We start from the raw sequence: 24,148 nt of genomic DNA on the forward strand, positions 1-24,148 counted from the left end.
GGCGAGGGGTGGATCTGTTTAGAGAGAAAGAAACTGAGGCTGGGACAGGTTCAGCCGCTTGCCCAAGGCAGCCCAGCTAACACAGGGCAGGACCGTGTACAACCCGGAGTGTGTGTGTGGGGAGGGGGGCTGTGACCGCCTTGGCCGTCAGCCAGCTCGGCCATCCAGACCCCATGCCTGCAGTTACCCTGGACACTGGAGGTGGAGGGGAGGGGAGCGTCATCACAGTCATTACTGGGGTCTGTCCTGCTGCCTAAGAACTATGCTCCCGCTCCTCCCCACGTCTCTGTCTGTTTGCAGCGGTGCTCCTTTCCATCTCCCTCCTGCCCAGCCCTGCACTTGGGCTGCCTCCCTTCTCTGCCGGGTCCCTCCTCCCCTTCCCCCTTGCCCTCTTTCTTCATCCTGCCTGTGTTTCTCTCTGTCTTCCCGTCTCTTGCCCCTCTCAGCTCTTGCTCAAGCCTTCCCATCTTCTGGGCTGTGCTGGGCTAGGCTGGTGGGGGACGGGGGGTCTCTGGCCTCACACCTCCTGCCTCCCCAGGCCTGCTTTGGGCTCAGCTGTAAAGCACAGTTATCGGGCAGTTGAGTAACTGGAAGCCTAGAGATGTTGAGGGCCCTGCTTCTAAGACACACAGGTTGCTCGTGGCTGGTCTGCCTTCCATGACAAAAGGCAGGCTCTGAAGTCTCTCTGGGGCTTGACAGAGCACTGTGTGGGAGCTGCCGCCAGGGTAGTCGGGGGCCCAGCTCTCTTTTCTGCATCCTGGGAGTCAGGGGGCTCTCCCATGATGCTGTGTGAGTCCTGCATACTTTCCCGCCCCCTCTGAGCTCTAGTCTCTATAATTCCAGAATTCCAGAGACCATGATTCTAAGACTCCTGGACTCATAAGAGTCTGAGGCCCTTTTCTGCCTTGCCTGTACCCAGTTGAGCACAAGGCCAGGATCCCATTTTCTGTGCAGTTACATTTGTCACAGGTGGGCGAGGCCTGTGTGTGGGGAGGGCTGCCTGGAGGAGGTCAGCCAGTGTAGGACCTTGAGGGCCAGGCAGAATTGGGGGCAGCAGGACCTGGTAACAGGCTTGCTCACAGCCTCCTGACCAAGTGAGAACCCAGCAGCCAATTCACTGCCCATTTGATTGGCGTTGTCATAGCAACCTCCACAGCCTACCAGGTTCCTGGGGACTGTGCCAGCTTCCAGGATAGAGCCCCCTCCCCACCTGCAAAGAAAAATTATAGGCAGTAGTCAAGTGTAGTGGGTGTGATGTCTGGTATACTCAGGTTCAGGTTCTTTAACCTGTGAGACCGCAGGCAATTTGCCAATCTCCCTGAGCCTTAGTTCATTCATCTGCAAAATAGGGGAATGGTACCTATCTTACAGGGGTGGTGAGGACCAAGTGAAAAAACTGCACTCACAGTGTCGATGATGGAGGAAATGGCAGTGTGATTTTTATCATTATGTTTGGACGTTAGGCCCTTTCCCCGATTTAAAATCTTAGAAGTCTAAGTGAAGATGCTTTGTGTGGAGTAGGGAGGGATTTGGGAGCAGGTTCCCATTCCTGTGTTCCCCTCAATATAATCTGCATCTCGCTGACTGGAGTTCCTCTCAGATCTCTTTCCTTCCGGTTCTGGATTCTGTGGCTGTCACATTAAGCCAGGAGTCACAGCAGGAATGCCCGGACATTTGCCTAATGAAAGTAGCATTTCAGCTCTAATTATAGCTCCCTTGATTGGAGATGTTTGTAACCCACCTTCAGGCATCTGTTGGGAGGTGTGCAGCATGGGGGTGGGGAAGCTGGTTCAAGGTGAGTGAGTTACAATTCTGGGTGCTTCTTATTGAAAATGAGGTTTTATTCATGCATGTTAGGGCCTTCCCATCTGGAAGGGGGACCTCACTGATTAACCAAGTGCACCTTCCTATCAGAGATTTTCTGAGCTCATCCAGCAAGTCAGGGGCCCACCCTGCTGACCCCGTGAGAAGGAGCTTGGTGTGACTGCCCCCTTCTGCGCAATGGGACGTCCATGCCATGCTTCCTGGGGCAGCAGCTGGACCCCATAGTCACCACTGCCTGAGCCCCTGGCCCCTGGGAGCTGGCAGTCCCCAAGTGGAGGCTGTTGGCCCTGCGCCTCCCATGACCTGCACTGCTGATAGGCTTGCTCAATAAGAAGCCATCAGGCACTTTCCTTCCTTCAGTCAACAGACATTTCCCTCTTGACTAATTTGTGAGCTTCTGAATTAGAGAAAGGACAGTTGGATTTGGATTTCTAAGACAAGATTCTCTTTATAAATGTGGCTGTCACATTAAGCCAGGAGTCACAGCAGGAATGCCCGGACATTTGCCTAATGCCTGCGGCCACTCTGGAGTACAGTGGGAGGCCTTTGGTGACTTGGAGGATTCCTGATGTCTGAGAAAGTGGGGCTCCTCATTCCTGCCCCTGAGAACCTGGAGATACTTGGACAGCAAGCCAGAGGCATTCCCTGGGGCATCTGTTTCTGAGAGAGAGAGAGAGAGCGGGAGAGGGAAAGAGATGGAGAGAGAGGGAGAAGTGTTCAGTTCAATGGTGGGTGCTGCATCATGGAGGGCCCTCTGGACTCGAATAAGCTATGATGTCCATCCCCAGGAGTGAGACCTGGGCCCTCCCAGCCCTTTGCATTTCATGAAATAAAACAAGGGCAACTGTTTGCTGAGTTCCAGATTTGGTCCGGGTTCTGTATAGGCATTTCCATGTTTCCTCATATAAACCACCCACCAGCTCTGGGAGGTGATGTAACCCCATGTGCAGGTGAGGAGAGCCAGGGTGCAGAGAGGTTAAGTGACTTGTTGAAGGACCCTCATGTTAGTAAATTTGATGTGGACTCCAAACCCATGCTCTATCTCCCGTGCTATGCTGCCTGGGGCCTCTAGCTTCAGTTATCCTGAAAGTGGGTGTTAGACAGCCACCTCCCATCTTGCAGACTTGCCTAAGCCAAGGCCCAGTGAGCCTCCTCCCGCCAGTGACCCTCTCCAGGGTCACCAGGAGATCATCGGATCCTACTTTCCCCCCCTATGCAGTATGAAATGCCATAAGTGAACAGAGTTTTGGGGTTGAGGGACCTGAGGAAGATTTTGCAGCTCTGCTCTTCACAAGACTTTGAGCAAACAATTTAAGCTCTCTGGGCTTCACTCTCCCCAACTGTAAAATGAAGGTAATAATAGCCTTCACTTCATGAGGAGATAGTGCAGTGGTAATGAACCTGCCTGGCAATGCAGGAGACATAAGTGACACAGATCCCAGTGTCAGGAAGATTCCCCTGGAGAAGGAGATGGCTCTCCAGTCTGGTATTCTTGCCTGGAGAATCTCATGGACAGAGGAGCCTGGTGGGTTACAGTTCATGGGGTCTCAAAGAGTTGGACACGACTAGCACACACACTTGAGGAGATGCCGCACGTCAGCACTCCCCAGACCAGCTTCCGGGGCTGAGCAGTGAGAGGTCTGACCCAGGAGCCCAGAGGGTGAGATCCGTGTCCCGCTTTGGAAAATAGCTGCATCACAACAGAGACAGCGAGGTTCCGGGAGAGGCAGCAGTTGTAATGCCCAGTGTCCAGTACCCCGGGCAGGTCGCTTCCCCTCTCTGGACCTCCGTCTCCTGTCACTCCAGCCGGTGCTCCTCAGTGTGACCTCCAAGGCCTCTTGTGTCCCCCACATTCCAAGAAGGTTCCTTGGCTCTTTGAGGGTAGGAGGGCTGGTGTCAGGCACTGCTGAATCCTCGAGAGCCTGTAATTAGAGCTGTCTATTTAGGGACACAGCAAATGTCTTATTAATTATAAAGAAAGGAAGCAGACGGATTGTTTAATCATTGTCCTTGCTGAAAGGTTATGCAATTAACTGTATAAATATTCATTCAAAGTTCAAGCAGCTGCCTGCTGCACTGGGGTATGCCGAACCAAGCCCCTGGAGATGGTACAGATGGGTCAAGGGCCGTTTCAATCACCTGGACTTTTGAGCGGAGAGTTTGGGGTTGGTTCTGGGCCACTGTGTCATGTCTGGATGTGAGAGTTGAACCATAAAAAAGGCTGAGCGCTGAAGAATTGATGCTTTGACCTGTGGTGCTGGAGAAGACTCTTGAGAGACCCTTGAACTGCAAGGAGATCAAACCAGTCAATCCTAAGGGAAATCAACCCTGAATATTCATTGCAAGGGCTGATGCTGAAGCTGAAGCTTCAATCCTTTGGCCACCTGACGTGAAGAGCTGACTCATCAGAAAAGACCCTGATGCTGGGAAAGATTGAAGGTGGGAGGAGAAGAGGACGACAGAGGATGAGATGGTTGGATGGCATCACCAACTTAATGGACATAAGTTTGAACAAACTCCAGGAGATAGTGAAGAACAGGGAAGCCTGGCATGCTGCAGTCCGTGTTGTCATAAAGAGTTGGACACGACTGAGCAACTGAACAGCAACTGAGCCACTACCCTACCCACAGGAGAGTGAGGGGTTTGATGGAAAGGGCAGGGTTTAGTCAAAGGAATCTAGACTCTGACTCTCACTGCTGTGTGTTTGGGGCCAGTTACTCTGAGCTTTGGTCTGGGTCTCTCTGAGCTTTGGTTTCCTTATTTGTAAAATGGAGTTCTTACCTGCAGGACCAGTGTCCTGTTCTGTTCTAGGGGTGCCACTAACATGATGATCTTTGTGAATGGTGCCCCTGGAGTTTCTACTCACAGCCTGCAGGGCCTGCTTATGTGGCAGGGAGAGGGTCAGGATGACATGGGAAAATATCAACTCCTCAGCATGAAGCAGCCTGACCCACAGTATGTGCTCAGTAACATGGCTCCCTAACAACTCCCTGTGAGCATCTATTTCCTGAGGCCTGGCTCACAGATGCTGCCTCGTCCCTCTGTCCCCTCTGTGTCAGGGGCTTGCAGACATACAGCGCCTGCTCTATCACTTTTTTGGAAGTGGATTTAAAAGACATGAAATCTCTGATATCTTTTGGATTTGCAGAATGGTAACCCAGGGGTTCTCAAATGGGATGCCTGAGAATCACCAGGGCAAGCAGGGATGGGTGGAGTTGCTAAGATGCCTGGGCTCTGCCCTGGAAACCTGGATTCAGTCTAGTGTGAGCTGGGGCCCAAGAACCTGCACCCACCACCCACCAACCCACCCCTTTTCTGGGACATGCTGGTTGCTGCAGTCCCCTCGTGTTCTGCTGGGCCCAGAGTGGGAAGTACTTTCTCAGCTCCTGCAGTGTGTGGGTGATGGAGGTCTCTGGGCCCCTCCCCTGACTCCCAGGCCCCTCACCACCTGTACCACCTCCCCAAGGAAGCCTGTATAAAGGGTCTTTGAGTGTCAGTGCTTCCAGGGCTCTGCCCGACAGTATTTGTAAAGGGAAATTTCTGTAAAATGAATCCCTTGAATCCTGTATTCCCAACAGGTTGCCTTACATTTATGGAATGTATTCCTAGGGATAACTTTGGGGTCCACAGTTGGGGGGTCCAAGGCACTCCTTCCCCATGGTGTAGTAGTATCTGGGGGTCTTGGCTCAGACACCTGCCCCCAACTCATCTTGTCTGTGTCCTTCTCTCCATCTCTCGTGAGCTTTCATCCCAGCTATGGAAGTAAGAGGTTAGGGAAACTGGTCTGAGATTAGAGAGAAGAACTGAGGGTAAGGTACCAGTAACCCACTGCTTCCAGGGTGCCGTGGACTGTTCTCAGCCTCTGGCATGAGACACAGCTGACTGCACCCTCACCTGGGTCTTCACAACTGTGTGAATAGGACCCAGCGCTGGGTGCCATTTGTGGTACACAGCAGGATACTCACTGAGGGAATAGATAAGTCCTCAGCTGCTACGTGCGGAGAATAATAGTAAGTATCATGAGTGAGCACTGGCTGGGCATTCTAAATGCTTTACAGACATTAACGTAGCTGTCCTAACAGTCCAGTGGGACTGGGAATAGTATTATCCCCACTTTATGGGCACAGAGATAAGGATCAATGGCCAAGGTAGATAGCCAACAAGTGACTGAGCTGAACCCAGGCAGCCAAGCTCCAGAGCCCATGCCCTCGACCTTCATGCTGGAGGCCCCAAGAGAACCTATACCTTGCTGGAGTGCTATGAAGATACAATGGAAGCATCTAGCACTGCTCCTGGCACATCCTAGAGATCACTGAGCCCGGCCCGTGTACACCCTGGAAGGCAGGGTGAGGAAGCCAGCCAGGGAGGTCTGAGATGTCTCTGCCCCGGCTGGGTCTGTCACGTGGGTCGTCCTGGGATGCTCAGGATGAGAGCCATCCCCAGGCTGGATCAGGGTTCTCATTCTTTCTTCCAAATTGAGAATCAGCCCTGGAGCTCCGGGCCCCTGATTGAGTCAGTCTCTGATTGCGGCTGCAGTAATTATAGCTGTGTGGTCCCGCTGGGCCCTGGCACACAGCGACTGCTCTCAGCAGCGGGCTCGGCACAGTAACGGGGAGGCAGGCTTGGAGGGAGCTGCTGGGGCTGTGGTGAGCCCTTCCTATCTGCAGGTTCGGATCACAGAGTCACTGATCTGGAAGGCAAACTGAGACCCAAACAGGGCGTATCTTGCCCAAGGGCACACAGCTGGAAATGGCAGAGGAGCATGCAGGGCATGGTGGCTCCATGTTGCTGGAGCCTAAAGGGAAGGCTTGGAAGGGTGGGAGGTTAGGCCGGTCAGGCAGGTGGAGGGGTTGGCTCAACTGAAGAGGGTCTTGAGGGCCAGGGACCAGGGGGCCATGAGAGGGTGTTGGGCAGGGCAGTGACCGGGCCAACTGTAGGATTCAGAAAGTCTCAGGAGCAGGACTTTCCTGGTGGTTCAGTGGTTAAGAATCCACCTTGCAATGCAGGGGACATGGGCTCAAGTTCTGGTCCAGGAAGATTCCACCTGCTGCAGAGCAACTGGTGGAACCAGTTGCTGCAACTATGGAGCCATGCTCTAGAGCCTGAGAACCACAACTACAGAGCCCACATGCCACAAACACTGAAGCCCACGCACCCCTAGAGCCCATGCTCCACAGCAAGAAAAGTCACGGCCACGAGAAACTCGCACACCACAACTAGAGAGTAGCTCCCGCTCACCACAGCTAGAGAAAGCCTGGACACAGCAACAAAGAGCCAGCCCAGCCAAAAATGAATAAATGAATAAAAAAGTCTTAGGGGCAGAGGAGCTTCTGAGATGAAGAAGCTGAGACAGGAAGGCCCTGGTGGTTTCCCAGGGCTTCAGGCCATGTGGCAAGAGTCAGGCAGTAGGACTCACTGGCACCATGCCCTGTGTCCCCCTTGGCTGAGCTGTGGACATGTGTCTCTCTCCACAGCCAAGCAGGTGTGTCCTGCAGAGAAGCTGAGCTGCGGACCCTCCAGCCACAAGTGTGTGCCGGCCTCGTGGCGCTGTGATGGGGAGAAGGACTGCGAGAGCGGAGCGGATGAGGCTGGATGTGCCACGTGTGAGTCCAGGGTCTGGTCCCTCAGGGTCACGGTCAGGCAGCCTTGGGCAGCAGTGGTCACTCGTGGAGAAGGAGGGCCAGGTTCTCCAGGGAGCTTGGGAGGTGGAGAGGAAAGGGGAACGGTCAGGACACTAGTAATGGCCGGGCACTTTGAAGAGACATTCTTTTTCATCCTCACAATCACCTCACAAGCAGCCATTATCATCCCCAATTGTGGGTGAGGAAACTGAGGCTCAGACAAGCGAGGAAAAATGCCTACGGCTAAGTGACGGAACTGAGTGATTCAACTTCAGGTCCGGACAGCAAAGTCCACATGTGTTCTAACCATGCCTGACATCTGCTCATCCATTCCATAAGTCTACACTGATCTCTGAGCAGGGGCAGGAGACCAGAGTGGGGGCCATAGTGAGAGATGATTGCAGACTGGGCAAGGACACTGGCAGTGTTGGGGGAAGGGAACAGATTCCTGAGGACTGTTGCTGAAATCTCAGACCTGAGCACCAGTGTCATGAAGCAGGAAGACATTCTCAGCAGGCTTCTGCAGGGACAGATGGAAGTGGTCACTGGGGCAGTTCCACATCAGTGGGCTTCAAACACAGGATTATCTCCTTCCCAGGGGGCAGGCCAGCAGAGCCTGGGCCAGTGGGGAAGGTGGCCTGGCTGGGCATGTTTCATATGCAACGGGCACCTACTGTGTGCCAGACTCTGGAAGGGACAAGAAGGTGAATCCTATAGGCCTCTCTTCGGGAGCTCATGATGAATGGGGGAGAGAGACTGGCTGTTGGAACTAGGCTGTGAGGCTGGGCAGAGATCCGGGCGATTGCTCAGGGGATTTTGCCAAGCACGTGCCCACCACTGTCTCCCACCCTGCTCACTCTGCCAGCTTCTGTCTTTGTATCCTACCCATCCTTCCTGGCCCATGGGAAGTGCCACCTCCTCTGGAGGCTTCTAGATCATAGCACTCTAAGAATGTGAGTTTCTGGAACTTGGATATCTCTGAAGCTGGAAGCGTCTGAGTATGCGGGCAGATCCTGGCTGGGACCAGCAGTTGCAAAGCCCCAGTGGTGCACTGCCTCATTTCTGCAGCTGTGATAATAATTCTGTGGGGCCTCACTGGCCAGTGAGAATCCTCTCCCCTCCATACCTCCTGAAAATCAGATGTTTCCGCAGTCATCAAGGCTATCAGCCACTACTGCTGGGAGTGGGAACAGCTCTAACTATGGCATGTTGTGGCAGGGCTGTTCCCTGTTAATTATAGAAGATAGTCATGTTCAAAGGTCCTGTTGGGCTTCTCTGCTTCAGCTCCCAATCACCAAGGCAAAGGAAAATGAATACTCCCTTCTCTCATCCCTCAAAGCTTCTTCCATTCATGAATACTGGGAGGGGTCCCTGAACACAGGCCTGATGATGTAGATCTTAAAGGTGCTGTCAGCTTCGAAAACTTGGAGCAAGCTCACGATAAAGCAGCTCTTCCTCCTAGAACTCTGATCATAGTGAGTCCTCCCTCCCTGTCTGGACAGGGAGGAGGAGGGCTAATCTAGGCATCAGCTTAATCTTGAGGGGCAGACATCACAGAGTAGGGTGTGCGTTTCCTACCAAGGCCCCAACATCCCAAAAGCCCAGAAGGGGAAAAAATGCATCTGTCAGAAACTTGATAGAGCCGTCAGCCACACATGACATGAGCTGCCTACCTTGTGAAACTGAAGGCATCAGTTCTATTTTATGTTCACTAACAATGAAAAGGGACAGTTTTCCAACAGAAAGTAAAAATACAGACTATTGGCGCCCCCACGTGGAAAGATAGGGTGGTGCCACCACCAAGTTACCGGGCTTCCCAGGTGGCGCTAGTGGTGGCACTTCCTCCAATGCAGAAGACATAAAAGATGAGAGTTTGATCCCTGGATGGGGAAGATCCCCAGAAGGAGGGCATGGCAACCCACTCTAGTATTCTTGCCTGGAGAATCCTACGGACACAGGTGGCGCTAGTGGTGGCACTTCTGCCAATGCAGAAGACGTAAGAGATGAGAGTTTGATCCCTGGATGGGGAAGATTCCCCAGAAGGAGGGCATGGCAACCCACTCCAGTATTCTTACCTGGAGAATCCTACGGACACAGGAGCCCGGTGGGCTACAGCCCACTGGGTCACAAAGAGTCGAACACGACTGAAGTGACTTAACATGCATGTACACGCAGCCCCTGTATCCATGCCGGGCCTGGGGCTCCAGGCCTCTTCTTGGCCTCTGTATAAGAAATGAAGGAGGGAGGAAGTCAGGTCGCTACTCTAGAAACAGCCTGAACTCAAGGGTGGGAAGAAAACTGGAAAGCTCAGAGGAGTCAGAGGAGGAGGTAAGAGCCCCGAACCTGAGTTCTGGACCCCTCGTCACCTCAGACTGACTGTGAGACCCTGGGCATGTTGCTCCTCTCTCTGGGCCTCAGTTTCCCCATCTATAAACTGGCAGTGGGGCTAGTGGTCTCTAAGGCTCTCCCAGCCTCTGCTGCTGCTGCTAAGTCACTTCAGTCTTGTCCGACTCTGTGAGACCCCATAGACGGCAGCCCACCAGGCTCCGCCATCCCTGGGATTCTCCAGGCAAGAACACTGGAGTGAGTTGCCATTCCCTTCTCCAATGCAGGAAAGTGAAAAGTGAAAGTGAAGTCGCTCAGTCGTGTCCGACTCTTAGCGACCCCATGGACTGCAGCCCACCAGGCTCCTCCGTCCATGGGATTTTCCAGGCAAGAGTACCAGAGTGGGGTGCCATTGCCTTCTCCGCCCAGCCTCTGAGCTCAGAGCAACCCACCAGGGAGAGGAAGCCCAGGGCCCCAGGTAGTGCCAGTGACCTGTGTCCATAATGATTGCAAATCCCTAAATTACTCCTCACACCTGGCTGGTCCAGCCTCCATCCACACCACATGCACTCACTGCAGAAAGCTCTGTACTGGACCTTTGGGAAAAAGCGGGTCAATCTCATAGCCCACCCCTGTGCAGTTCGTTGTCATGGGGCAGACAGAGACGGACACGAGACCCAGCACCTGAGCAGGCTGTGAAGGGCACCTGAAAGGAGAGTGGAGGTGTGTGGAAACTTCCCGAGCAGGGGAACACGAAGTGTGTTATGAAAGAGGTAGAATTTGGACCCTTGAAGGATTCGAACTCATCACTATGATAAAGAGAGACAGTGGTGGGCAAGAGATGGGCGTCCAGCAGATGGAACAGCCTGGGTGAAGGCTGGGGAAGTGGGAAAGTGTACAGATGGTCTAGTGTGTGACGTGAAGCAGGGTGTGAGCAGAGTGAGGTGATGGGGTACAGCTGTAGCTCCGTGCCAGTGGCCTTGGATGCCAGGCCAAGGGACTTAGAGGGGATAGAGCAAGCAAACCCGGGAGTGGGGAGGGCCCTGGACCGTGCTGTAAGGAAGCAGGTCCAGGCCTTATTCTTGGAAGGGTCGATGTCATGCTACATACCATTTCCTGGGAACATCCGGAGAGGCCTTCAAGACAGGTTACACTCTGCAGCTTTAGAGACTCCTAGTCCCACCATCCTGCAGGCAGCAGGACAGGAATTCCCTCTCCCAGTGAGGCTAGGGAGGCGAGCCTGCTGCCCCGGGTCGCCCAGCATAACCCTAGCTGGACCCGGATTGGAGGCCCCCTTTTCCGTCCACATTTGGGGCCCCCAGCAGGTCTCATTCAGGCCGGGGGGTGAGGGTCTGGGCCCCTGGAGCGGGACCGGCGGGCCCGGGGCGCCGGGGATGGGGTCCGGCGGGCCGACCGGCTCTCTGTCCCGCGCAGTGTGCGCCCCGCACGAGTTCCAGTGCAGCAACCGCTCGTGCCTGGCCGCCGTGTTCGTGTGCGACGGCGACGACGACTGCGGCGACCGCAGCGACGAGCGCGGCTGCGCCGACCCGGCCTGCGGGCCCCGCGAGTTCCGCTGCGGCGGCGACGGCGGCGCCTGCATCCCCGAGCGCTGGGTCTGCGACCGCCAGTTCGACTGCGAGGACCGCTCGGACGAGGCGGCCGAGCTGTGCGGCCGCGCGGGCCCCCGCGCCACGCCCGCGCCCGCCGCCTGCGCCGCCGCCGCCCAGTTCGCCTGCCGCAGCGGCGAGTGCGTGCACCTGGGCTGGCGCTGCGACGGCGACCGCGACTGCAAGGACAAGTCGGACGAGGCCGACTGCCGTAAGCCCCCGCCCGCCCCCATCTCGCCCTGGGCCGCGGGTGCGCCACCGTCCGCGGAGGGGGCCGCCTCTTCTCGCCCTACTCCATCTGACCCTAGTCTTGGTTTAACGGGGGCGACAGAACTGGGGAAACGTGAAGTGTGTGTGGTCACATGGCTGCTAAGCTGCGGAGCTCAGGGTCTTCACAGGTGCCTGTGACCCTCCGGGACACGCCGCTGCCCCTGCCATACCTCCCATCCCTGCCTCCCCGGGCCCAAGCAGTTACCCACTGGTCCCAATGCCGGAGACCTTGGTACACTAAAGAAGAGCCCCCACCCCAACCCTCCCTACCTCCTGGGCCTGCTCATCCTTCAAGGCTTCTCCCAGGTTCCTCTGATGGGCCCTGCTGGGCTGGGTTCCCCGAGCTTCTGTAGGCTCCTGGCCTCCCCGTCTCCCAACACATCCACACAACGATCTCCTCTGCCCCTCAGCCCTGCTCTGCCCCCTTGAGCTGTTAGAGGATGGGGGGCTCTTAGTAATCTGTGTCCCCCATCCCTACATCCTGGGTGCTGAGGAAGGGTTTGCTGAAAGGATGAGGTCATTAAGTGATGAGCACTGAGGTTCCAAAGCACTGTTCCGGAGGAGTGGTGCTGGGGAGAGATGGTAGAGAGGGAGACAGGAGACCTGAGTTTTAGTCCTGGCTTTGCCTGCCAGAGCGCTATGTGACCCTGGCTGAGGCCTTCCCCCTCTCTGAGCTTCAGTCTCCCCATCTTGTGCCTTGGCCCGGTGTCCTCCGAAGACTCCCAAGCTCAGCCACTGGTTCTGTTCTTGCCGGGGGTGGATGTGGGCTGGAGGTGGGGGAGGAGAGCTGCCCAGCACCTGAGGGCGCTGACCCTCTCCGCTCACCCTCCCCTGGCAGCACTGGGCACCTGCCGTGGAGACGAGTTCCGGTGTGGGGATGGGACTTGTGTGCCTGCCATCAAGCGCTGCAACCAGGAGCAGGACTGTCCAGACGGGAGTGACGAAACTGGCTGCCTGCAGGGTGAGTGTGGTCAGCGGCAAGGGGACAGCACCCCCTGAGCTTTCCCCTGGCTCCCTGGAGAGAGCAGAGTTGGGAGACATCACCCTTTGGTCCTTATGATGCCTCTTCCCTCAGAGTATTACTTGCCCCTAAACCACCCAGACCCCCTCCCTGCGGGTCCTCGTGGCACTAGAACTGGAGCCTTAAGGACTTTGCAAAAGCTGAAAGAGGCCTGGGGGAAGGGATGTGAAGGCACTGCAGGAGATCCAGACCCCACCCTTTGTTTATATCTGCACCTCCAAGCAGCTTTACTAACTGGTTCCTGGACCAGACAGAGGCAGAGTCCTGCTCCCCAGGGAGCCCCCTTAATTCTCAAGTGGCTGTCATCACCCTGCAGGAGTAGGGACCCTGAACCCCTGGTCATCTGGAGAAATGGATCAAGGATTGGGCGGTGAGGTTGCCTCCCTGGTCTAGGACCCCTGGAACATAGGCCCCCTCAGGAGATGGTCCCTGCAGCCCCCAGGGTCTCTGTAGAGGGGCTGCATTTCCCTCCAAGGTCCCTAATGCCGGTAGATCAGATGTAGACCCCCACAGCCCGCCCACCTCCATGATCCTGGTTATCCCTGAGGTCCTGTCCTTCTGTGAACAGAGCTCCCACCAGCCCCGTATTCAGCTGTCAATCCTGGGCCACCCTCTGGAGGCCGGTGGGGGCTGAGTCTGGAGCTCCCCTCCCCTCCCGTGGGCCCAGCCCACCCCAGCCCGCCCTGCCTAGGGTCTCACAGGTGCTGTCCACTCTCTTGTCCGGCCCGACAGAGTCGACATGTGAGGGTCCCCGCAGATTTCAGTGTAAGAGTGGCGAGTGCGTGGACGGCAGGAAAGTGTGTGATGCTCAGAGGGACTGCCGGGACTGGTCGGATGAGCCTCTGAAAGAGTGTGGTATAGTACCTGTCTCCGTCCGACTGCTGGACTAACCCCCCCATCACACCCCCTCCTGGCCCTAGGCCACAGCCCTCACCCACCCCTCTGCACACGTTCTGTTCTGACCCTCTCTCTGGACCCATGTGCTGTCCCCTGGTCTCAGACGGGGCTCTTTGCCTTTGGGGCCTCTTGTTCTGTGTTTCTGCAAATCTAAGGGCCTTTCCTTTCCAAATGCTCAGAAATTGCTTCCTCTCATAAACACAGACTGTCTTCAGTTCTTTCAGATTCAGACCTCTGAGTGTGTGCTCACTCGGGAACTTTCTCTCTCTCTCATTGTTTCTGCCCTTCTATTCTAGCTAGGGCTCTGGCCTCTGAGGCCTTCCAGCCCCCCTAGCAGGGGACCCTGCAGTGGAAGAGGTGGGGAACAGCCAGCGGGTGGCCAGACAAGGCACAGATATGAAAGTCATTGGGTTCAGGTCAGGCCTGGGTAAGGATAGGGCAGACCCAGCAGCAGAGGGTGGCACCATCCTGTGCCCTGAGGAACTTTCTGGGAGAACAGGCTCACAGGCTGGACACGAGCGAGGAGTGCAAAGAGGCGGCTGTCCTGATAGCCAGAGCTGTCAGACCGGGTTCCAGGCTAAAAGGAGCAGGAAAGTCTGGACTGCAGGTGGGCAGACATCACCAAGAGCATGTGGGAAACCCAGGGTGGGCTCTAGAAATGTTCATTTCTGAGGTCAGCGGCTTGGACAGAGAACGCCTGAGTGGACAGAGAACGCCTGAGCGGACAGAGCCTAGGTCAGACCCTCCCTCCCCTGCCTTCCTGGCAGACCCATTTCCACCCAGCGCCCTCCCTCCTGGGCCTTCAGAGGAGATCATTCCCTTGAGCTTCCTGAAACAGCACACCTTTGCCCCTGTTGAAAATTAAGAAATTGATTTCAGGAAGGAAGAGAAGCTGGGAAAAGGTCACTCGGTCTTAGTCTGAGCTTGCAGGTGACAGACTCCCCCCAGGCTCTGCTGTGAAAGGTCTCAGAAGAAGGAAGTTATGGAAAAAAGGAGAGGGAGGCAGGAACATCTGAGCCTAGGCGCCCTACCGGATACTACTAACCTGCTGAACTCTCTTCTCTCTTATCTTTTGCATGACACTCCAAAGAGACGTATGTACGCATGTGTTTGTGTCTCTGTGCTGGTGAGAGACCAGTGTCTGTATCCATGACTCGTTCTCGGAGGAAGGCAAGGGAGTTGCATCATGTGTCTCTGTGTGGCTCCCGTGTCTGTGTGAATGTGCCTGAGCATGTGAGCTGGTGTGTGTGTGCATGTAGGTGTGTGCATGCAGGTGGGCACTCGTGCTGGGGACACTGCCCCTTCCTTCCATGGGGACCTCAAATGCTCCTCAGGCCTCTCTGGACCACTTTCCCTCCCTCCCCGCTGCAGGCCCCCAGCAGAATCACCTCCAGGGTAGATCAAATTGGGAAGGCCCAGAGACTCCCCTCTTCTGCCTCCGTACTGGCTTTCCAGGGTTGGCGGGACCGTCTACCCATTCTCTGACCCTGACTCACCTCAACCCCGGAGGACTCTGCCTCTGTGTTTCATGGAAGCCTGAGTCACGTGGCACTCTCCCCTTCCCCCATCAGAGCCATCTTGCACCTCCCGCTCCACCCAGTGCTCAGTGAATACAGTGGTTGAACTGCTGCTCCTGCAGAAGGAGAGGGAGGAAGTGAGTGATGGTGACTGAGGCCATGAGTGAGCAGGTGAACAAGTGAATGGATGGCATGGAGGGAGTAGTATGCAATGTGGTGTGGGAGACGTCAGGGAGGGCTGGGAGTGACGGGAAGATCCTGGAGGTGGTACCCTACAGAGACCACCCCAGAGCTACTGTGGCTCAGCCCACCCCAAGGGGTGGGGCTTCCCAGTGTTGGGCCTGGCTGAGTCACCCCCAGCCCGCCAGTCATGGGGTTGCCATGGTCTTGTTCTTTTCAGTTCTACCAGCATCCCAGAGAAACAGGAGGCGGCCCAGGGGTAAAGGGGAACATTCCCCCAGCATGGCTCAGGCTGGGGGCGGGGGCACCCCACCGCTATGCATGGCCTGGGGTGGGAAGCTCAGACCGACTGTGTGCATGACCCTGGCTGGCTCGGCACAGCTCTGCTTGGCTTGGCTGGAGTGGCGGGGCAGGGGTCTAATGGGCAGAGGGTGGCATGGCACCTTCCCCTGACTTGAAGAGTTAACCTTCTGTGATTCTAAAGCCCAGAAGATGCTGTGAGAACTTGGTGAGCCTTGGTCCTGGCCTCTCTGACCTCCTCTAGGACCCTGCCAGACGTGGTGAGGGAGTGGAGGATGGGGGAACCAGATCCCTTCATCCCTTGCAGCATCGGTAATCTTGGGACCAGGCTTGTGACCAAGTGTAGGAGTAGACACAGGTGTTGAGAGGAGAGGACGGGGAAAAAGTTCACCATGGTTCACAGTGCGAGAGAACTGACTTAGCAACAGCGCCATGGAGATAGAGGCCTGGCCGTCTCAAATAACCACCAGCTCAGTAGAGGGCAGCCCTTGTAGTAATTCAGACCCCTCTGGGTGGCAGACTAGCTCTGGGCCCTGTCCAGAGAGTGCATCCAGAGCAAGGCACCTGAAAGGCAGGGGACCAGGAATCAGCGCTCTAAGGAAATTCTGAGGGAGCCATTGGACTCTGGCCAACCCTGCATGGCACCAGCTGCCTCGGGGAGAAGTGGGCTTCCCAAGACTGGAGGTGGTTAAGCAAGGGCATTTCACAGGGGATTCTTAAGGCACTTGAGGGTTGGACATGGTGCATGCAGGTCCCTTCAATACTGAGGTCATGAGGAAGGAGACGTAAGAAACGTGTTTGTGAAAGGAAAGACCTTAGGCAGCCTGGTTGCCTCCAGGCTGGTGATGGACAGAGTCCTGGCCTGGGAGGCAAAGCACCCGAGTTCTGGTTCCACCCTGTCCTGTCTGTGTGTCTGGCCTTGAGCAAGGACCCTCTCTGAGCCTCCTCTTGCCCAGTCACCTGGCTAACGAGGCTGAGGCCCGATGAGGCTCTGGGGGAGGCTGAGGCTGCCCTGAGTCTCTGCTTCAGCTCCAGGCCCATCCATGTCCCGCCCCGACCCCAGTCTCAGTTCCTGGACCCTCAGGAGCCCGTGTCCTTCCCCAGGCCTGAACGAGTGTCTGCACAACAATGGCGGCTGTTCCCACATCTGCACCGACCTTAAGATTGGCTTCGAGTGCACGTGCCCTGCAGGCTACCAGCTCCTGGACCAGAAGACCTGTGGCGGTGAGCACCCCCACCCCAGCCCCTCAAGCAGAGGCAGCTCCTCCTGCTGGTTCTGACCTCTGCTCCTCCCCACAGACATCGACGAGTGCGAGGACCCAGATGCCTGCAGCCAGATCTGTGTCAATTACAAGGGCTACTTTAAATGCGAGTGCCACCCTGGCTACGAGATGGACACACTGACCAAGAACTGCAAGGCCGTCGGTCAGTATGGACACGACAAGGTGGGGGGCAGGGGAGCAGCTCTGAGGGAGTCCAGGAAGCAGCGTGCTTCACATGTGAGGCGTGGGTGTGCATACATACCCCCTCACACACTCAGATAGGAAGTTGCAATATGCAGCACACACACAATGCAACTGTGCACATGACACTGACCCTGCACAGAGCCACCCAGAGACTGCGCTCACATGACAGATACAAGCTGGACCATGCTGGCCGCACATGGCATAGGCAGCCCACACAAAGGGCAGGCCGTGTGCAGACCTGACTGATCATCAGGTCAGCCGATGGAACTCACTTGTTTTATTCATTTGTTTACACTGAACACCTAACATTGTTGTAGGCACTAGAGACTCAACAGTAAGCAAAACAGATGCAAATCTCTGTCCTTATAGGATTTACACTCTAGTGGGTGAGACGGGAAATCAAAAAACTAAATAAAATTCAGCGCATGGCAGATGGTGATTAAGGTTCAGGAGAAATATAAAATAGAGAAGTCCAAGGGGGCCGTGGCTTACGATTTTAAGTAGAGTGGTCAGGAAAGCCCTTGCTGAGATGGTGACATTTGCATAAAGACCTGAAGGAGGTGAGGGAGTGAGCCATGCATGACCTGCAGGAACCAAAGATAGCAGCGTGCCTGCTGTGTTGAGATAACGAAGAGGAAGCCAGTGCAGCTGGAGCAAAGAGAATAGGAGGAGATGAAGCCCACAAAGTGACTTGGGGCAGATCATAAAGGCCTTCTTGACTGTTACAGGGGCTGACTCTCGCCATCAATCAGGGGGAAGGAAGCTTTGGTGGGTTCAGAGTAATGGGACAGGGTGCCTTCCGTTTTAACCGGCTCCCTCTAGCGGCCGTGTTGAGAATAGAATAGAGGGCAGGGGAGGAAGCTGGGTAGCTGCTGCAGAGGTCATTGCAGTCAGCCTGGAGAGAGGTGATGGTGGATTAAACCAGGGTGTTGCATGGAGATAATGAAAAGTAGACAATGTGAATATATTTTCAAGGTCAGGATTTATTTTGAAGCAACAGGATTATCTTATGAATTGAATGTAGGATGTGAAACTGAAAAAAGGAAATCAAAGATGACCATGAGGTTTTTAACCAAATGAAGTATGGGATTGCTGTTTAAGGCATTGGGAAAGATGGTAAAAGCAGGTTTGGGAGAATATTGGATTAATTTGGACATGTTAAATTTAACAGAACTGTTTAGACATCTTAGTGGAAGTATTGTGCAGGTTGTTGGATATATGAACCTGGAATTCAGATGCACAAAAATACCTACTCTATAGGCTATAACAATACAGCAGCTACAATATAATTAACGTACCTGGCAAACCCGACACACATAGCACCCAAACTGTACAATGTACAGCACATACGTTAGCACATCACATGCAGCATGCAACCAGTTCCTACCCCCACCTGGGACAGGTGTGACATGTAACAGACTATATACGTGCAGTGGAGACAGCACACAATGGCCCATGTATGCACAACCCCCACATATCAATATCTAAAGTGCAGTTACACGAAAATTCCAGTCGTAAACAAACAGGGTACCTGTCACAGTCACAACTCTCGGTAAAAATCAGCTCAAGATATCCTGTAACCCAGCTCCTGCCCTCAGGGAGATGAGGTGTCTTTGCTCTCATTTCCAGGCGAGAAATCCCCTGTGGCTCAGCTGGTAAAGAATCTGCCTGCAATGTGGGAGACCTAGGTTCGATCCCAGGGTTGGGAAGATCCCCTGGCGAAGGGAAAGGCTACCCACTCCAGTATTCTGGCCTGGAGAATTCCATGAGCTGTATAGTCCATGGGGTCCCAAAGAGTTGGACCCGACTGAGGGACTTTCACTTTCACTTTCCAGGCGAGGAAAATCAGATTGTCAATGGCAGAGTTGGCCTTGAACCCAGCTTTTCTCCTTTCTCCTTGCACATGGAGCTGTATTTTTTCATGCTCTGTGTTCCATACCCTCCCTGTCACCCCCGCCCTGCTTTGAAATGATGTCCATCACTACACACAGCTCACACTCTCAGCCCCAGGCCCCACATGGCTCTGTGCTGGACCCTCCCCACCCCCAGGGAGCACATTACCCTGGCAGAGATGTGCAGTGACAGGGACCAGGGGCCCTGCAGAAGTGTCAGCTGCAAAACAAGACCAGGAGAAGGCCCAGGCAGCTCAAGAGACGGGTGTTGCCACTCAGACAGTGCAGGTACCTGAGAGTTGCCTATTTATATCTGAAAACAGGCTGGAGGAGCGGCGGCCTGTGCCAAGTTCTAGACCTTCATAGGCCTGGGGGACAGTGACCTTCCCCATGGGGTAGCCAGGAATGTTAAACCTTTGATGCTCTTCCTAAAGTCTAATCCTAAGTCTGAAAATAAGTTTGAATATACACCAGCAGTTGTGCGTTGTCCTTTTGCATGTGTGTAATCTGTGCCATGTTATACACATCCTGCTCTAGCTGCTGGCTCAGAATAAAGCGTGAACTCAGATCACAGGGTCCTCTGTGATTGGGTCCCCGCCGGCATCTGCACATTCATCTCTTGCCGTGTCCACAAACACACTCTCTGTAAGCTGAAGACCCACAGTGACCTCCTTGAATCTCCTCCCTCGAGCCTCACTGCTGGCCCTGAGGTCTGTGTTCCATCCTGCAGCCTCAGTCATCTTTGTAAATCATTTGCTGTTCATGTTGCCCTTTCTTGAACGTTGCAGTGGGGCCCAAGCAGAGGAGGAGGCAGCTGCTGGGGAGAAATGCACTGTAGGTAGAAGGACAGCTTGAGCACAGGCCCTGAGGCAGCAAAGCTCTGCCGTGGGGAGATGATGACAGATAGCCTTGTGGCTGGGACCAAGGTGTTAGGGGGTGAGTGATGAGGCTGGACAGGGAGCTGCAGTCACTGCAGAAAGCCTCCCATAAGGCCAGAGGAAATGGAGTCATCTCAGATTTGGGGGAGTTTGTGCCTAATAAATCCCTCTTGCTATGTGTGGTGCTTTGCATCTTATGCTTTTTGTACCCATTATCTCACTTACTCCTCTAACTTGTGAGGTAGGAGTTGCCACCACTTTTTACAGGAAAGGAGGCGTCCCTCAGTACATCAGTGGCAGAGCCTTGGTCTCCAGACCCCCCACCTGTTGCGCTGACCCTTTTCCTTCTCAACCCCCCTGTATGGCAGCTGGCAGAAGCCCATCCCTGATCTTCACCAACCGGCACGAAGTGCGGAGGATAGACCTGGTAAAGCGGGACTACTCACGGCTCATCCCCATGCTCAAGAACGTCGTGGCGCTGGACGTTGAAGTTGCCACCAATCGCATCTACTGGTGTGACCTCTCCTACCGCAAGATCTACAGGTGAGCAGGGGCCTGGCTCCTGCAGCCAAGGCGTGGAGGGGGACTGACAGAGGAGGAGAGGACGGGGGGCCTCTGCACCCCCTGTGCCCCCAGGTTCCCCCAGGACAGAGTTGGGGCTTAGGAGGGGATGCGGGAGCACAGTGCACATGGGACTTCACCTGCTGGGCCTTCATCCGAGGGCTTTGTTGGGAGAGCAGCTTTGAGCCCTTACATGGGGGCTTTGACTGACCTCTGGCGGCCTAGTCGGGCAGTGCAAGACACAGGAAGGGGCCTCTGGCTTTGACAGGGACTTTCAGAGCCGCTCACATACATGTGTGTTGGATGCTCAGGACTCAAAGATGACTCAGACCTGTTCCTACCTGGAGGATCCCACTCAGAACACAGTGATACCCTTTGTGATGATCATGAAGGAAAAGTATAGAAGACACCTCCGACCCGGTCTGGGGGCGGCACTATGCCCAGACCAGCCCTTCACATCACAGTCTGTTGGCTCTGATTCCTAGGAACGCTCCTCACACACAAGGAAGTTTTCTCCTAGGAGCTTCTGCGTGCCCAAGTCCCCTTTGGTAGTCATGTCCTTTCTTCGTCCTGAGATCTACTTGGACTCAGGACTGCCGATGACCAAGCCCTGGGTGGACTGTTGAACAAATGGTGGGATGGATGGATGGAAGCAACGCCAAGTGGCTACTCACTGGCAACTAGTGCCTATCACACCCCAGCACACATAGACACACTCACACTCACACACCCAGAACCAGCTCGAGTAGTGTGTGTGTCCAGCAGTTGTGACTGAAAGAGGCAGATTTGAAGACAGACTGGGTATGGGGCTGTAGGAGGAAGAGTTGAAATGAATTCCCACTTACGTTTTGAGAGTTCATTTTTGAGAGTTTGGGTTTCTCGCTTAGTACTTGGGTACCCTTCTCTGACATGGGAGCCAGGAGGGGAGAGATGGTAGCGGGGTAGGCTGGCTGAGTGTGGCTGAGAAGAGGGGAATGGGCTGAATAGTTTGGGATGTGTTGAGTTCAAGGTGTCCATGAGACATTCAAAGGGGGCCAGTTGGCTTTATAGTCTGAAACTTAGACAGTTGTCAAGATCAGAGAATTTGAGTCATGGATGGCCGTGGGCACTGTACAACTAGTAGAGCAAAGAGAGAATGTGGGGAGAAGAAAACCTTGGGGAAAGCAGCATTTGGGAGACATAAAGCGCTGCTGGTGTTGCCTCCTGGGTGTCTGCTGTATTCTGGCCCCTTCTCTCTATTCTCACTGCCTCAGCCCTTCTGCAGACCCTCTTCGTCTCTCACTTGGACATGCTCACAGCCTCTTAACTGGTCTCCCTGCCTTCATCCCCTCCCCCTCCAAACCCTTGTGTATTCTGCAGGTGCCACAGTGATCTCACTCCCCTCTCTGGCCATACCCTCTGACCTGTTCAGTTTTACCCTCAGCACATATGCAAGGGCCATCAGGAGGGTGCCCCTCCTACCTACTCCCTGTCTCACACCCTCACCCACCCCCTCCACCCCTGCCTGCTGGCTCGCTCAGTGTTTCAGAACACGTGCTTTGGCATCTGCACATGCTGACTCTAACCTGACATGTCTGTGTTCCTGGTGAATTGGTCCTTTGGGGCTCAACCACCAGCCCTCCTCCAGCCCCCTAGGATGATGTAGTTTCCACTTCTCTGCTGTTACAGCCTCTGATACTTTCCGTAATCACAGAATATTGGTGTAATTATCAGGCTATAAATTTCTGTCCCTCCTAAACTGAGCTCCTTCAGGCCAGAGGCTGTGGCTGACTCGAGCTTGTGTCCTTACCCTGGTGGCCCAGGGAACCCATTGAATGGAAATGAGCCAAGCTCCTCTCTGGTGCAGTGCCATGGCCCAGAGGGAAGAGAGGGGAAGGGCAGCTGTAGACGGGCCCTGGGGGTGGCACGCCTGCCCACGCCAGCCCTGGTTGCTCCTAGCGCCTACATGGACAAAGCCAGCAACCCCGTGGAGCAGGATGTCCTCATTGACGAGCAGCTGCACTCTCCCGAGGGCCTGGCGGTGGACTGGGTCCACAAGCACATCTACTGGACTGACTCCGGCAACAAGACCATCTCCGTGGCCACAGTCGACGGCAAACGCCGATGTACTCTCTTCAGCCGCAACCTCAGCGAACCCCGGGCCATTGCCGTCGACCCCCTGCGAGGGTGAGTGTTCCCACCCGCAGACTGTGCTGGGCGCTCAGCCTGCGTGTATGTGTCACCAGAGCTATCTTGAGGGCTTCGGAAGGCCCTGGGCCACCCAGACACAGGCGATGGGGGAGAAAGTCCCTGTGGGCCCCTCAGCCTGTGGACGCCTGACCAGGGGTCCTTGTGCACTGGCCGCCAGGGCACTCCCAGGACTGGGATTCTTACTCATCATATCACAGAACCAAGCATCTCAGGGCGCTGGAGACTGTAGACACTCCTGGGGCAGGACGTCTTCCCTCGGCTGCCATGCGCTGCAGGTGGACACCTGGCGGGTGCTCACGCTCCCAGAGACAGGAGCCCATTACAGCTCCCACGGCCTGTTTCAGCTGGGGGCAGCTCCGCCTGTTGGAAAGTGTTCCCTGTTTGTTTCTCACGTTCCAAAATCTCTCTGATTGGCCTCTGGAGTTACCTCTGGCATGTCTCCTCCCTGCCCTTCCAGACAGCCAGAGAGATTTGAAGAATAAAATTACAGGGTCTACTCTGCTCCAGGCTGCCCACCTCCATCCCCACCCGTGTTGCCCACAGTCTCCAGGCCCCTCATCACCCAGGCTGACCTACTCTGGCCATGCCTCTGTACTGGGAATAGGGCTTCTGAACAGAGCAGGACTCCCTCCCTTCCTCAGTGGTGATGTCCTGAGATGGCATGGTTTTTAAGCAGCTGCATCATAATGCGTACCAGAATCACCAGCTTCTTTCTACTGCTCTTTCCTTAATTGTTAAGCAGCGATAAGAGAACCCTCTTCTTCCAGTCGGGCCGCTGGGGTTGGGGCTGGCCACCCGAGAGGGTGTGTGTGGCCACCCTAACAGCTGCCGTTTACTCGGCACACACGGGTGCACCCAGCACAGTCCCAGGCATTCTGCAGACACTGAGTCATCTCATTTAACCCCCACCTCAAGCCTGTTCCCTGTCTGCTGTCACACAGACCTGGGGCTGTACCTGCCATGTCCCCCAAACCATGTGGTTACACCCAGCCCATCCCTGGTCCATTGTGGATCTGTCAGGGTCCCAGCAGGAAACCCACTGCACACTCAGATGAAGATAATTTGAGGTCGGTTAGACCTTTAGAGCGTGAGCCAGTTGGAATCAGCTTTGTGTGGGAGAGTCAGGGGAATAGACATCCTGACCTCAGTCTGTCCTCGGCCCCCCTCCGCTACCCCCAATATTTTGCTGAATCCAACTGGAAGCCAGACAGCTAGGAAGTCAAGCCCATTGATGTGGTTTCCACGTGCACCAGCCTTTTGCTGTGCAGAGCAGAATGGCGATGGGATTCAGAGCAGCAAATGGAAGGGATCCAGAACAATCACTCAGCCCCTTAGCCCGGAGCCAGCTTGGCTGGACACCAGGCTTCAGCACAGGCATTCTGGGGAGGGTTAAGCATGCAGGCTTGCGTTTCAACTTAAATTTGCAGCCTGGTTTCTCTGCTTGTTCGCATCGTGATCTTAGGGAAGTCAGCCCCTCTGAGCCACAATTTACTCATCTGTAAATGGGACTAGTAATGATACCCTTCTGGGGCAATTGTGAGACTAGAATGAAAACACTAGTTTGTTCAACAAATAGTAAATGAAGACCTATATCACACA

General features: G+C 55.0%; 1 protein-coding gene across 9 annotated transcripts in view; it reads left to right on the top strand.

Annotated features, from left to right (window-relative positions):
• LRP8 (LDL receptor related protein 8) overlaps positions 1-24,148 on the top strand; it is a 79,807-nt gene that overhangs the window by 36,763 nt on the left and 18,896 nt on the right. For 3 of the 9 annotated variants that reach the window (XM_065912720.1, XM_065912744.1, XM_065912755.1), the window contains exons 4-11: positions 7,299-7,427; positions 11,205-11,588; positions 12,486-12,608; positions 13,401-13,523; positions 16,667-16,786; positions 16,862-16,987; positions 20,167-20,341; positions 22,298-22,525. In XM_065912720.1, coding sequence (XP_065768792.1) covers positions 7,299-7,427; positions 11,205-11,588; positions 12,486-12,608; positions 13,401-13,523; positions 16,667-16,786; positions 16,862-16,987; positions 20,167-20,341; positions 22,298-22,525 — 1,408 coding nt within the window. Of the gene's footprint in view, positions 1-7,298; positions 7,428-11,204; positions 11,589-12,485; positions 12,609-13,400; positions 13,524-15,482; positions 15,522-16,666; positions 16,787-16,861; positions 16,988-20,166; positions 20,342-22,297; positions 22,526-24,148 lie in introns of all 9 variants that reach the window. The other 6 variants (XM_065912738.1, XM_065912763.1, XM_065912782.1 and 3 more) reach the window with 4 other exon arrangements.

This window comes from Muntiacus reevesi, chromosome 1 (genome assembly GCF_963930625.1).
Source record: "Muntiacus reevesi chromosome 1, mMunRee1.1, whole genome shotgun sequence".
Lineage (NCBI taxonomy): Eukaryota > Metazoa > Chordata > Mammalia > Artiodactyla > Cervidae > Muntiacus > Muntiacus reevesi.